We start from the raw sequence: 12,582 nt of genomic DNA on the forward strand, positions 1-12,582 counted from the left end.
CTAACTGTTGTTTTTCTATAGATATTCTTTATTAAGTTGAGCAAGTTCCCCCATTCCTTGTTTACTGAGAGTTTTTTTTTTTATCGAGAATGTGTGTTGAAATGTCTGTCTGGTTTTGGTAATTAGGTTAGTACTGGCTTCATAGAGTGAGTTAGAAAGTATTTCCTCTGCTTCTGTCTTCGGAATTGGATTGCAAGAATTGGTATAATTTCTTTCTTAGATGTTTGGTAGAATTTACCAGAGAGCCCATCTGGACCTGCTGCTTTCTCTTTGGGAAAGTATTACTAATTCCTTTAATAGATATGAGCTTATTCAGATTGTCTTTTCCTGTGTGAGTTTTGTAAGATTCTGTCTTGTAAGTAATTGGTCTGTTTCATCAGTTTTATTAAATTTGTGGTCAGAGAATTATTACAGTATTTCTGATTATCCTTTTAGCATCTTTGAGAGTTATAGTAATGTCTTCTCTTTCATTTCTGGTATTAGTAATTTGTGTCCTCTCTCTTTTTTCTTAGTCTGGCTTAGAGGCATACTGATTTTATTGATCTTTTCAAGAATCAGCTTTTGATTTTGTTGGTTTTCTCTGTTGATTTCCCAATTTTAATTTTACTGATTTCTGCTTTAACTTTTATCATTTCTTTTCTTTTGCTTACTTTGGATTTAATTTCTTCTTCTTTCTCTAGTTTACCAAAGTGGAAGCTTAAGTGATTGATTTCAGATCTTTCTTCTTTTCTAATATTTGCATTCAGTGCTATACATTTTCCTCCAAACACTGCTTTTGCTGCATTCCACAATTTTATTATATTGCATTGTGTTTAGCAGCTTTTATTTAGCATGAAATGAAGTCTAAATCATTTATTTGATATTTATGAATATAGTTGCATCTTTTCTTCAAGTTTCTATAATATATATGAGGCTTAAGATGCAGTATCAATAAGCAATGAATATTTTTTCTCATTTTGTAAAATAATCTGAGATGAGTTTATGTTTCAGTTATACCTACTGTAAACAATTTTAAAACACACTCCAAGAACACAATTTTTAACATTAGAATTAAGTTGAGTAATAGTTTGATGTTACTTTGGTATTTAGGTTACACATTTGGATATGACTATTCGTGAACACAGGGGAGAAATGGAACAGAAAATAATTAAATTAGAAGGTACTCTGCAGAAATCAGAATTGGAACTTAAAGAATGCAACAAACAGGTAAATTATTTAAAATTACATGCTTTATATTGTTTTTAAAAATAACTCCTTTACTGTAAGCGTCTATTTATTATTAACATAATATGGCTTTTTTATAGAACACATATAACAAAAATACTACATAATTTTAACCACCTTGTATATGTTACTTTAAATTCACTTTTCTCCTCTTAATTTTTCCCCAGTTTTATTGAAATATAAATGACAGAAATTGCATATATTTGAGGTATACAACATGTTTTGATATATACTGTGAAATAATTAACACAATCAAGCTAAAAAACATAGCCATCACCTCAGTTATTTTAATTATTTATTTTTGTTGAGAATGCTTAAGGTCTATTCTCTCAGCAGATTTCAAGTATACAACATAGTATTACAATTATAACCATACACTGTACATTAGATTTTCAGAATTTACTCATCCTATACAACAAAAACCTTATATGTTTTGACCAACATTTCTTCGTTTTCCTCACTCCCTACCCCCTGATGATTACCCTTTTAATGTTACTTTGAATGTAGTTTTTCTTGTCTCAGTGTGTCCACATGTTTATCATCATGTGTGCATGTTTGAATATGTATAAAACATCTCTGGAAGGATTTGTAAGTCTCTTAACTGTGGTTGCCGCTAAGGAAGGAACACAGTGGGAAAGAGGACTTTGTTTTCACTAACTATATTTTTCACCTCTTGCACATATTACCTGTAAAACTACTTGTGAGGTCATGTAACATCTGTTGTTTTAATGTACTCTAATTATCCTTAAACAAATGTGATTGAGACTTGATTTCTTATCGTGTATTTTAGGTATATAGATAAGCATCTTATTAAGCATAAGAATTCTGATGTTAATGTCTACGTTATGGTGGTCTTAAGAAAAATACATTTTTATATTTTGCTGTTGTATATAAATGTGTTTAAAGTTTGACTTATTTGGATTGCAGTTATGATTAAAGAACTGTTTTTCCTTAGGTACATTAATATTGCTCTGTTTAAAATTCAGATAGAAAGTTTGAATGAAAAATTGCAAAATTCCAAAGAACAGCTTCGAGAAAAAGAGTTTGTAACACTACAAAATGAACAGGAGATAAGTCAACTGAAAAAAGAAAATGAACGAACACAACAAAAGATGAAAGAAATGGAAAGTGTAAGCAAATTATTTTCTAAGGAACAGATTAATATTATCTGAAAAGTAGCATAAATCTTTGTTTTAAACTAGTCTTAAAATACGGAAACTGTGCCCTAATATTTTGAGGCTAATTATTTGTGTCAGATAATTATTGGGTTTTTTTGACCTTTCTAAATATTTTACTCTGATATTCGAATTATAGAGAAGGGCATCAACTTATCTTTATACTGCCTACAGGCATTGGCATGGTATCTGTCATATAGTAAACCCACAATATGTGCTTACTTGGTCAACAAATATTTATTAAGAGCCTGCAATGAAACAGAGCTGGAGATACAGATATTAATAACATATATATTTGTCTTGAGGAACTCCCTCCAGAGAATGAATGAACTTGGATATTGAAACCAAGTATGTTGAGTTAGTTGCCAGATAAAATTTGATGTCCTTGTATTATCAGTTTACATGTGTGTTGACTGGTGAACCCATTCTACCCACTTGCCTTTTTAAAAAGTGAATTTGCTTCTGAGAGCTCTCATATATGTAACTTTTTTTGTTTTTAAATACTATACTCAACTTTAAAACTTCACATATAGCTCTTTATAATCAACTTTAAAAACTTCACATATAGCTCTTTATTGTCTGTCTGCTTCAGTAGGATATACTATCCATAAAGGTAGCCACTTTGTCTCCTTTGTTCACTCTTAAGTCCTCAGTACCTAAAACAGCACATATCACATGGTAAGCATGAATAAATCATTGAATTTATACATAAATTAAGCAAAGCCTTTGAGAGCAAGTTTGGGCCCCAGGGAAAAGAAAATCATTATTGGTCCAGTCATTTCATGTTCCCTAACAAAGGTTAACTAAAAATATTTACATGAGATTTACACTGATATGTAATACACTTGGACCCAAGGTCTCCATTCCAGACGTCAGGGTCCTAATGATTTATATTCATTTCTTTCCTTCTTATCAGCCCTAAAGTCAATTACCTACATTCTAATCTCCCTCACCAACTAATTTAGAACTAACTTACTTTTCACTGATATTTTTCTCTCTAAGGAAACAATACTTTACTAGGGATTTAACTGAGTAGTAATGCAGAAATGTTTCAGAAGGAGTAGCAGTCCCAGTGGCAAATTTTACTTTTACAGAAAATAAGGTCATGACCTTAACCCAAACATGTGGATTAATGGTGGCTTTTGGTTATCCATGCCAGTGTATTCTCCATCTGTGAAATGGATAATCAGGTATTAGCTTCTTTTGTCTCTTTATATTATTATATATTCTGCCATGTTATAGTCATAATGATGAAGGATTATACAGCTTGCATATTAGTCATGCAAAATACAATTAGTCCCAGATTGATTACGGTACATTTTCTTATCATTTAAAAAGAAAAAAACATTGGCCATTCACAGACCTGTACCCCTGGGGTTAATAATACATTTTATGTTAATAAAAAATTAAAAATTAAAAAAAAAATTGTGAGTATCAGTTTCACAGTGGATGATGTTGTATGTTAAATTTTTTTTTTTAAAGGTTTTATTTATTTGACAGAAAGACAGATAGTGACAGAGATAGTGAGAGAGAGCACAAGCAGGGAGGAGAGGGAGAAGCAGGTTCCCACTGGGAGCCCGATAAAGGGCTCAACCCAGGACTGTGACCTGAGCCACCCAGGCGCCTCTTGTGTGTTAAAGTTTATAGAGATTGAGTTGGGTTGGGGGAAATCACTTATTAAAAGAAAAATCAAAATAAGAAATAGGTTAATCTATATAACTTCATTTTGAAACCTACAAATATCTTGCATTTTTCAGGTTATGAAAGAACAGGAACAGTACATTGCAACTCAGTATAAGGAGGCCATAGATATGGAGCAAGAATTGAGGCTAACTCGGGAGCAGATGCAGAACTCCCATGCAGAATTGTTGGAGGCTCGTCGTCAACAAGTCCAAGCACAGAGAGAGGTAGAAAGGCTCTCAAGTGAACTGGAGGAAATAAAGCAACTCTCTAAAGAAAAAGTAATCCCTATTTTAAATAATTTTACCTTACTAAAAATCTTTTTAAAATTTTAGCATTTATTTTTTTAGATTATAGATTATATTAACTTCAGTACACTGAATGTACTTCATGCTACTGAATTTTACACTTAGAACTGGTTAAAGTGGTAAATTTTATGTTATGTATATTTTGCTAAAGTTTTAAGAAGAGAAGTGTTATATTTAGTGTAGCCTAGTAATATAAATAAGAAAACCTTTGGAATTGAGTTTTGGCCAAACTCATTAGTTTTCAATTAATTGAGTTACAGAGTACTTTTGGATTTTCAAGTGAGTTAAGCTATCATTTGGAAGAAAAAAACAAAGCTAATCTTTCTTGAGTAAAATGTTTACATTTGTAGCTACTAAGTTTATAACTGTTATGAAACCTGTAGTCCAGAACCCTTACTGAGAGAAAGTACTTTTAATAACAAGAACAATAATATAAATTGTATTTCCCCAGGATTTGGTAGAAGGTTAACAACTTTGCTTAAAAATACTAGATTGATATGCTTGGGTTAATTACTTAGACTTCTAGAAAAATGTATTTATTGGTGTTTCAGAAAAGTGCCTGTGAATCCTCTGCTTTTTTATTATGGTTACTAATACAGTATAGGAATTGCATTAAAGTATCTTTACATTTAATTTTGGTAAATTTAGTGCTTTTATTCACATACCTGGTTGGTTAGACTAATAAAGAATATATAAGGGGTCATGCCTGGGTGGCTCAATTGGTTAAGTGTCTGCCCTGGGCTCAGGTTGTGATCCCAGGCTCTTGGGATGGGGTCTTGGGATGGAGTCCTGTGTTGGGCTCCCTGCTTAATGGGGAGTCATCTTCTCTCTCTGCCTCTGCCCCTCCACCAACTCATGCTTGTGCATTCTCTCTAATAAATATTTTTTTCTAATAAATTTTTTTAAAAAGAATATATAAGGAATTTTTATTAGAATATGTTGGGCATTTGCAAGTCTCCTAGGAAAAGCTCCTAGGAAGCTGTCTATTTTTATCTCATCTCTATCCTTATCAGTAGTATCTAAGTATAATATAATTGATTTTCTGTGGATATAAAAAGCTCAATTAATCAAAAAAGTGAAAGTGAGGAATTATTTAAAGTGACAGTTTAACATGAAAAAATGCTCAACAGCACTCAGCATCAGGGAAATACAAATCAAAACCATAATGAGTTACCACCTCACACCAGTCAGAATGGCTAAATTTAAGTCAGGAAATGACAGATATTGGTGAGGATGTGGAGAAAGGGGAACCTTCCTCATACACGGTTGGTGGCAATGTGAACTGGTGCAGCCACTCTGGAAAACAGTATGAAGATACCTCAAAAATTTGAAAATAGAGCTACCCTATGACCCAGCAATTACATTACTGAGTATTTACCCCAAAGATACAAATGTAGTGATCCAGAGGGGCACCTGCACCCCAATGTTTATAGCAGCAATGTCCACAGTTGCGAAACTATGGAAAGAGCCCAGATGTTCATCAACAGATAAATGGATAAAGAAGATGTATTTATATACAGTGGAATACTACTCAGCATCAAAAAAATGAAATCTTGCCATTTGCAATAATATGGACGGAACTACAGGGCATTATGCTAACTAAGTGAAATAAGTCAATCAGAGAAAGACAATTACCCTATGATCTCACTGATAAGAGGAATTTAAGAAACAAAACAGTGAATCATAGCAGAAGAGAGGAAAAAATAAAACAAGAGGAAACCAGAGAGGGAGACAAACCATAAAAGACTCTTTATCATAGAAAACAAAGTGAGGATTGCTGAAGGGGGTAGAGGTGAGGGGATGGGGTAACTGGGTGATAGACATTAAGGAAGGTATATGATGTAATGAGCGCTGGATATTATATAAGACTGATGAATCACTGACCTCTACCTCTGAAACCAGTAATACATTATATGTCAATTTATTGAACTTAAATTAAAAATGGGCGGGGGGAAGGGGCGCCTGGGTGGCTCAGTGGGTTAAAGCCTCTGCTTTCGACTCAGGTCATGATCCCAGGGTCCTGGGATCGAGCCCCACATTGGGCTCTCTGCTCAGCAGGGAGCCTGCTTCCCCCTCTCTCTCTCTGCCTGCCTCTCTGCCTACTTGTGATCTCTCTCTCTCTCTGTCAAATAAATAAATAAATAAATAAATCTTTAAAAAAAAATGGGGGGGAGTAACTTTTTTTATTTTCTAAGTTTCATTTAAATTCAAGCTAGTTTCAGATGTAGAATTTAGTGATTCAGCACTTACAACACCCAGTGCTCATCACAAGTGCCCTCCTTAATCCCCACCACCTATTTACCCCATCCTTCCATCTTTCCATCTACCTCTTTTCTGGAAACCATAGTGGTCTATAGTTAAGCTTATGTTTCTTGGGTTTCCTCTCTTTCCGTGCAACCCAGGTTTGTTTATTTTGTTTCTTAAATTACACATAAGTGAAGTCATATGGTATTTGTCTTTCTCTTACTTATTTCACTTAGCATAATTCTCTCTAGCTCTGTCCACATCATTGCAAATGGCAAGATTTGATTTTTTTTTTTTATGACTGCATAATACTCCATTATATCTATATACTGCATCTTTATCCATTATCAGTTGATGGACATTTGGGCTCTTTCCATAATTTGACTATTACAGATAATACTGATATAAACATCAGGGTGCATGTATCCCTTTGAATTAGTATTTTTGTATCCTTTGGGTAAATATCAAGTAGTGCATTGCTGGATCCTCAGGTCGTTCTATTTTTACCTTTTTGAGGAACCTCCACACCGTTTTCCAGAGTGGCTGTACCAGTTTGCATTCCCACCAACAGTGTAAGAGGATTCCCCTTTCTCTGCCTCCTCACCGACACCTTTCTCTGGATCCTTGTTTCTTGTGTTATTTTTGGTCATTTTGAAGTAGTATCTCATTGTAGTTTTGATTTGTTAAAATGATAATTTAATATAAAATATTTCAGCTCAAAACTCTAAATATGTATTCATGTGTAAATCTTTTAATTTTGGACCCAATCTTGTTTTTATGTGTGTGTGTGTGTGGGTAGGGTCTTTGATTAGAATTCCACCTAATCTTTTTGCATTAACCATACTCCTAGTCCCTCATCTATTGCAATTCTGGTTTCTTTAAAGTAGAGTAAAAAAAGACATTTTTAAATCAGAGTATAACATCTATTTTACATGGGGTTTCCCACAATATTTTACAACTATTTTGATTGCTTCTAATTGAGTAAAAAATGTTTGACTCATTCAGTAAGCTGTCTCAAGGCACATAACTAATTTTTAATATAAAAACTTTTTGCCGGGTGCCTGGGTGGCTCAGTGGGTTAAGCCGCTGCCTTCGGCTCAGGTCATGATCTCAGGGTCCTGGGATTGAGTCCTGTGTTGGGCTCTCTGCTCAGCAGGGAGCCTGCTTCCCAGCCTCTCTCTTTGCCTGCCTCTCTGCCTACTTGTGATCTCTCTCTGTCAAATAAGTAAATAAAATCTTTAAAAACAAACAAACAAAAAAAACCTTTCTTTTTGCATGTATATTTCCTCAATGTTCATATATAATGTATATTAGAATTGCATAATTATAATAGCAAGCACAACTAGCATAAATAGGTTTGGATAAACAAAACTGACTCTTTCTTTTTAAAGATTTTATTTATATATTTGAGAGAGAGAGAGCACGCGCGAGCTCATACACACTCATTAGTTGGGGGGAAGGGCACAGTGGGAAGCAGACTCCCTGCTGAGTGGGAAGCCTGGCCATGCAGAGCTCAATCCCAGGACCCTGGGATCACAGCCTGAGCCAAAGGCAGATGCTTAACTGATTGAGCCACGCAGGCACCCCACAACTGACTCTTGTTAAGCAAACAGTGCATTTGGTGAATAAAATGCATAGGCAAACCTTACAGTAGACTTATCTACTGAAGTTCAACATACTGTGGTTATTTGTTTTACAGAATGCATCGGTTAGTGAACTATTACATTGTGATAAACAATATACTACTACATTTGTAGTCTCTTAAATGTCTAGATTTTAAGGTATACCATTTAATAAACTAATTTTGTATATGAGCACTTATATAGTATTATAAAAGATTAAAATACTTCCATAAATCCACATGATTGGTTTAGCTATAATAATCAAATAAACAAACTTTCCTTAATGTGTCATTTTTAAGGAAGCTCATGGACACCATTTAGCTGAAGAATTGGGGGCTTCTCAAGTACGTGAAGCTCATTTAGAAGCAAGAATGCAAGCAGAAATCAAGAAATTGTCAGCAGAAGTAGAATCTCTCAAAGAAGCTTATCATCTGGAGGTAAAGAAAAATGTTAATTTGTTCCATAACTCCCTGCTACAGAAGTGGATTGAACTATCTAAATGAAACTATAAGTCTAGCTTCTAAATGTTCATTATAGAATAACTCATTATGGTCTTCATTTCTGGTAGCTAAATATAATTCCACTTCATATCCAGTGAGTTCTTGCACTGTGGGGTTAAGAGCTTAAAGTCTTGAGGTAGGTAGTCTAGTTCCAAATCTCAGCTTATCATCTGGCACTTATGTGACCTCGAGCAATTAACATCTCTGTCTAAAATGGGCAGAATAATCATATGTACCTCATAGAACTGGATTAAATGAATTAAATAGATTCAATGAATATAGTTAAAGATCTTAGGCCAGAGCCTGGCTTATCATCATCATCATCATCAGTTATAAATAGCACTTGCCAAAACTAACTGGAGATATTTAGTAAACAACATAAGTAGTTTCATGTGCTATGAATGTACAATGCTTTGCAATTTCCGACATTTGTTCTGATAGTAAGTTAGAGAGGCAAAATTAGAACCTGATACTTTTTATCTACCTAGTATGTCCTGAGCCTTTATAGAAATGAAGTGTTATCAATTAGAATAGCACTTCTTGTCTTTTTAAAAACTATATCTAACAATATCTAAAATGTATGTATTAGAACCAAATAAATTACTTAGAGTTCTAATAAAGCATTTTTCTATATGAAAAGGATTACAACCACATTCAGAACTACTCCTTTCAGAGGAGTTTGGAACTATCATATTTGTGAGAGATTGGTAAGGCTTGTAGTCACTGGTCACTATGTCTTGCTTAAATGTGTTTAGATTCAGATCTCCTTGAAAACATTGTGTCTGCCAAACAAAACATATTTGCAAACTGAATCCAGTTAATAGGCTAAGAGATTTCAGTCCTTGGTCTTTAAAGACAAATGGAATGCTGTTGGATTCAACATAATTATTTAATAAGTAAATATTAGCTACTCAACCAAGTGACCATCAGTAATAACTAGTCCAGCTAGAGTGTTTACCAGCAAGTATTCTTTGCATTTTTATTATGTAATCTTTACTTTACTTTGATTTCTTATCATTCAATTTTTTACTTTAAGTTTTTTAAGCCCTCTGAAAGTATTTATAAGCAGGTAGTACATAAAATGAATTGTGAAAATAGGTTTTAATGTTGCTGTTTAATATTTGATACTGTTTTATATGTATAATATAAAAATTTGTAATATGTTTTTATCCTCTTTGGTACTTGACAAAGATTTATTTTTAAAGCATGTATGTTGTTTGAATATAAAAATGAAGGAATAAATCATTAAAGGGGGTGGGAGGTTGGGGTACCAGGTGGTGGGTATTATAGAGAGCACAGATTGCATGGAGCACTGGGTGTGGTGAAAAAATAATGAATACTGTTTTTCTGAAAATAAATAAATTGAAAAAAAAAGTAACAAAATTAGTAAAAAGGATTAATAATTTTTAATAGCATTTTAAAAATTATAGGTTTCAGACTTGTCAGAAAAGTCAATAATAATTGCAAAAGTCCTAATGTTTTTTTCAAAGATTTTATTTATTTATTTTTATGAGAGAAAGAGAGTGAGCACAAGCACAGGGAGTGGCAGGCAGAGGGAGAGGGAGAAGCAGACTCCCTGCTGAGCAAGGAGCCTGATGCAGGACTTAATCCCAGGACCCTAGGATCATGACCTGAGCTGAAGGCAGAAACCAAACCCATTGAGCCACCCAGATGCCCCCTGATATTTTTGATAAGAAATAGATTTTTTTTTAAGTTTTTATTATGGGGGCGCCTGGGTGGCTCAGTGGATGAAGCCGCTGCTTTCGGCTCAGGTCATGATCTCAGGGTCCTGGGATCGAGCCCCGCATCGGGCTCTTTGCTCAGCGGGAGCCTGCTTCTCTCTCTCTCTCTCTGCCTGACTCTCCGCCTACTTGTGATCTCTCTCTCTGTCAAATAAATAAATAAATAAAATCTTTAAGTTTTTATTATGGAAAATTTTGAAAGAATGGTATAAATCCTCCTATATTTATTATTCAACTTTAATAATTGCCAACCTATTGGCCAATGTGATTTCATTTATAAGTATGCTGACAATTTCTTTTTAAAAGGGAATACTTTGGGGCGCCTGGGTGGCTCAGTTGGTTAAGTGGCTGCCTTCGGCTCAGGTCATGATCCCAGGGTCCTGGGATCAAGTCCCACATTGGGCTCCCTGCTCACTGGAAGGCCTACTTCTCCCTCTTCTTCTCCCTCTGCCTCCTACTCTGCCTACCTGTATTCTCTCTGTCAAATAAATAAATAAAATCTTAAAAAAAGGGGGGCAGAATACTTTTGAGAATGAAAAATGATGCTGTTCTTAACTACACCAGGATGCCAGGCATAAAACCTGGTGAGTCTCGAGCAAACTGGGAAGTATGATCACCACATCTCACTCACTTCCCTGCCCCCACATATCTATTTCTATTTGAAGCAAATCTCAGACATCATTATTTCATCAGTAAACATTTCGGTAACTCTAAAAGATAAGTGATATTTTAAAAACAACCACAATACTATCATCACGCCTAAAAATTGAAAATAACTTGTGAATATTATCAAATATCCATCATTTGTTCACATTTTCCCAATTGTCACAAAAATGTCTGTATAGGTAAAGTGGTTCGAATCAGAAACAAAAACAGCCCATTGTATGTGCCTAACTGTTCTTAGGTAAATTTAAGACCATAGGTTTCTTCTTCCTCTTTTTTCCTCTAATCGGTTATTTGTTGAGAAATCAGATGTTTGTACCTATAATCAGAATTTACTTTAGTACAAATGGAAGTGAAAAGTATTAGAATATTTTCGAAACCAACTCCCTCCTATATTTTTTCCTTTTCTTTTCAATTTTGGGGCTGTGTAGATGATGTCACATCAAGAGAACCATGCGAAGTGGAAGATTTCTGCTGACTCTCAAAAGACTTCTGTTCAGCAACTAAATGAACAGTTAGAGAAGGCAAAACTGGAATTAGAAGAAGCACAGGACACTGTAAGCAATTTGCATCAACAAGTCCAAGATAGGAATGAAGTAATTGAAGCTACAAATGAAGCATTACTTATTAAAGTAAGTAAACATATAGAAGTACATAAAATATAAGTACATTTATGACTTGTTTTCCCTGTCCTTAGTTTATAAAGGAAAATATGATCAAATGTTGACCAGTTTGAATAAAAAGCATTTTATTTAGAAGATATTGGGTGTGGGAATTATGAGTATGATGTATATCATATTACCCCAGGAGAAATAATTTTTAAGTTCAAACATAAAAAGTTTTAGATATATTTTTTTGGTAAGAAAATTTTTCTGCTTTCTTAGCAAATTCAGTTATATAATACCTATATTACCAACTGTCGTCACCATGTTATACATTAGATCCTCAGACCTTACTCATCTTTTAGTTAAAATGTTATACTGTTTCACTAACCTCTATTTCCACCACTGCCTAGCAATCCCTTTTCTATCTGCTGTTTCATTATTATGTTATGTCACCATATAGTTTGTCATTAGTTTTTGATGTAGTGTTCAATGATTCATTGTTGTTGTTTTTTTAAAAGATATTTATTTATTTATTTATTTGACACAGAAATCTCAAGTAGGCAGAAAAGCAGGCAGAGAGAGAGGAGGAAACAGGCTCCCTGCTGAGCAGAGAGCCCGATGCGGGGCTCAATCCCAGGACCCTGGGATGGTGACCTAAGCCAAAGGCAGAGGCTTTAACCCACCGAGCCATCCAGGTGCCCCTATGATTCATTGTTTACATATAACATCCAGTGCTCCGTGTAATATGTGCCCTGTTTAATACCCATCACCATCATCATCTGCTGTTTCTGAGTTTGATTCTCTCTCTTTTTTTTTTTT

General features: G+C 34.3%; 1 protein-coding gene across 9 annotated transcripts in view; it reads left to right on the top strand.

Moving 5' to 3' along the window:
• The window catches only part of CCDC18 (coiled-coil domain containing 18), a 111,895-nt gene that overhangs the window by 72,470 nt on the left and 26,843 nt on the right, over nt 1–12,582 (top strand). For 8 of the 9 annotated variants that reach the window (XM_059135926.1, XM_059135932.1, XM_059135924.1 and 5 more), the window contains 5 exons: nt 1,090–1,206; nt 2,211–2,354; nt 4,157–4,360; nt 8,553–8,690; nt 11,590–11,790. In XM_059135926.1, coding sequence (XP_058991909.1) covers nt 1,090–1,206; nt 2,211–2,354; nt 4,157–4,360; nt 8,553–8,690; nt 11,590–11,790 — 804 coding nt within the window. The remainder of the gene's footprint in view (nt 1–1,089; nt 1,207–2,210; nt 2,355–4,156; nt 4,361–8,552; nt 8,691–11,589; nt 11,791–12,582) is intronic. The other variant, XM_059135931.1, reaches the window with a different exon arrangement.

The sequence above is a fragment of the Mustela lutreola genome, chromosome 10 (genome assembly GCF_030435805.1).
Source record: "Mustela lutreola isolate mMusLut2 chromosome 10, mMusLut2.pri, whole genome shotgun sequence".
NCBI lineage: Eukaryota > Metazoa > Chordata > Mammalia > Carnivora > Mustelidae > Mustela > Mustela lutreola.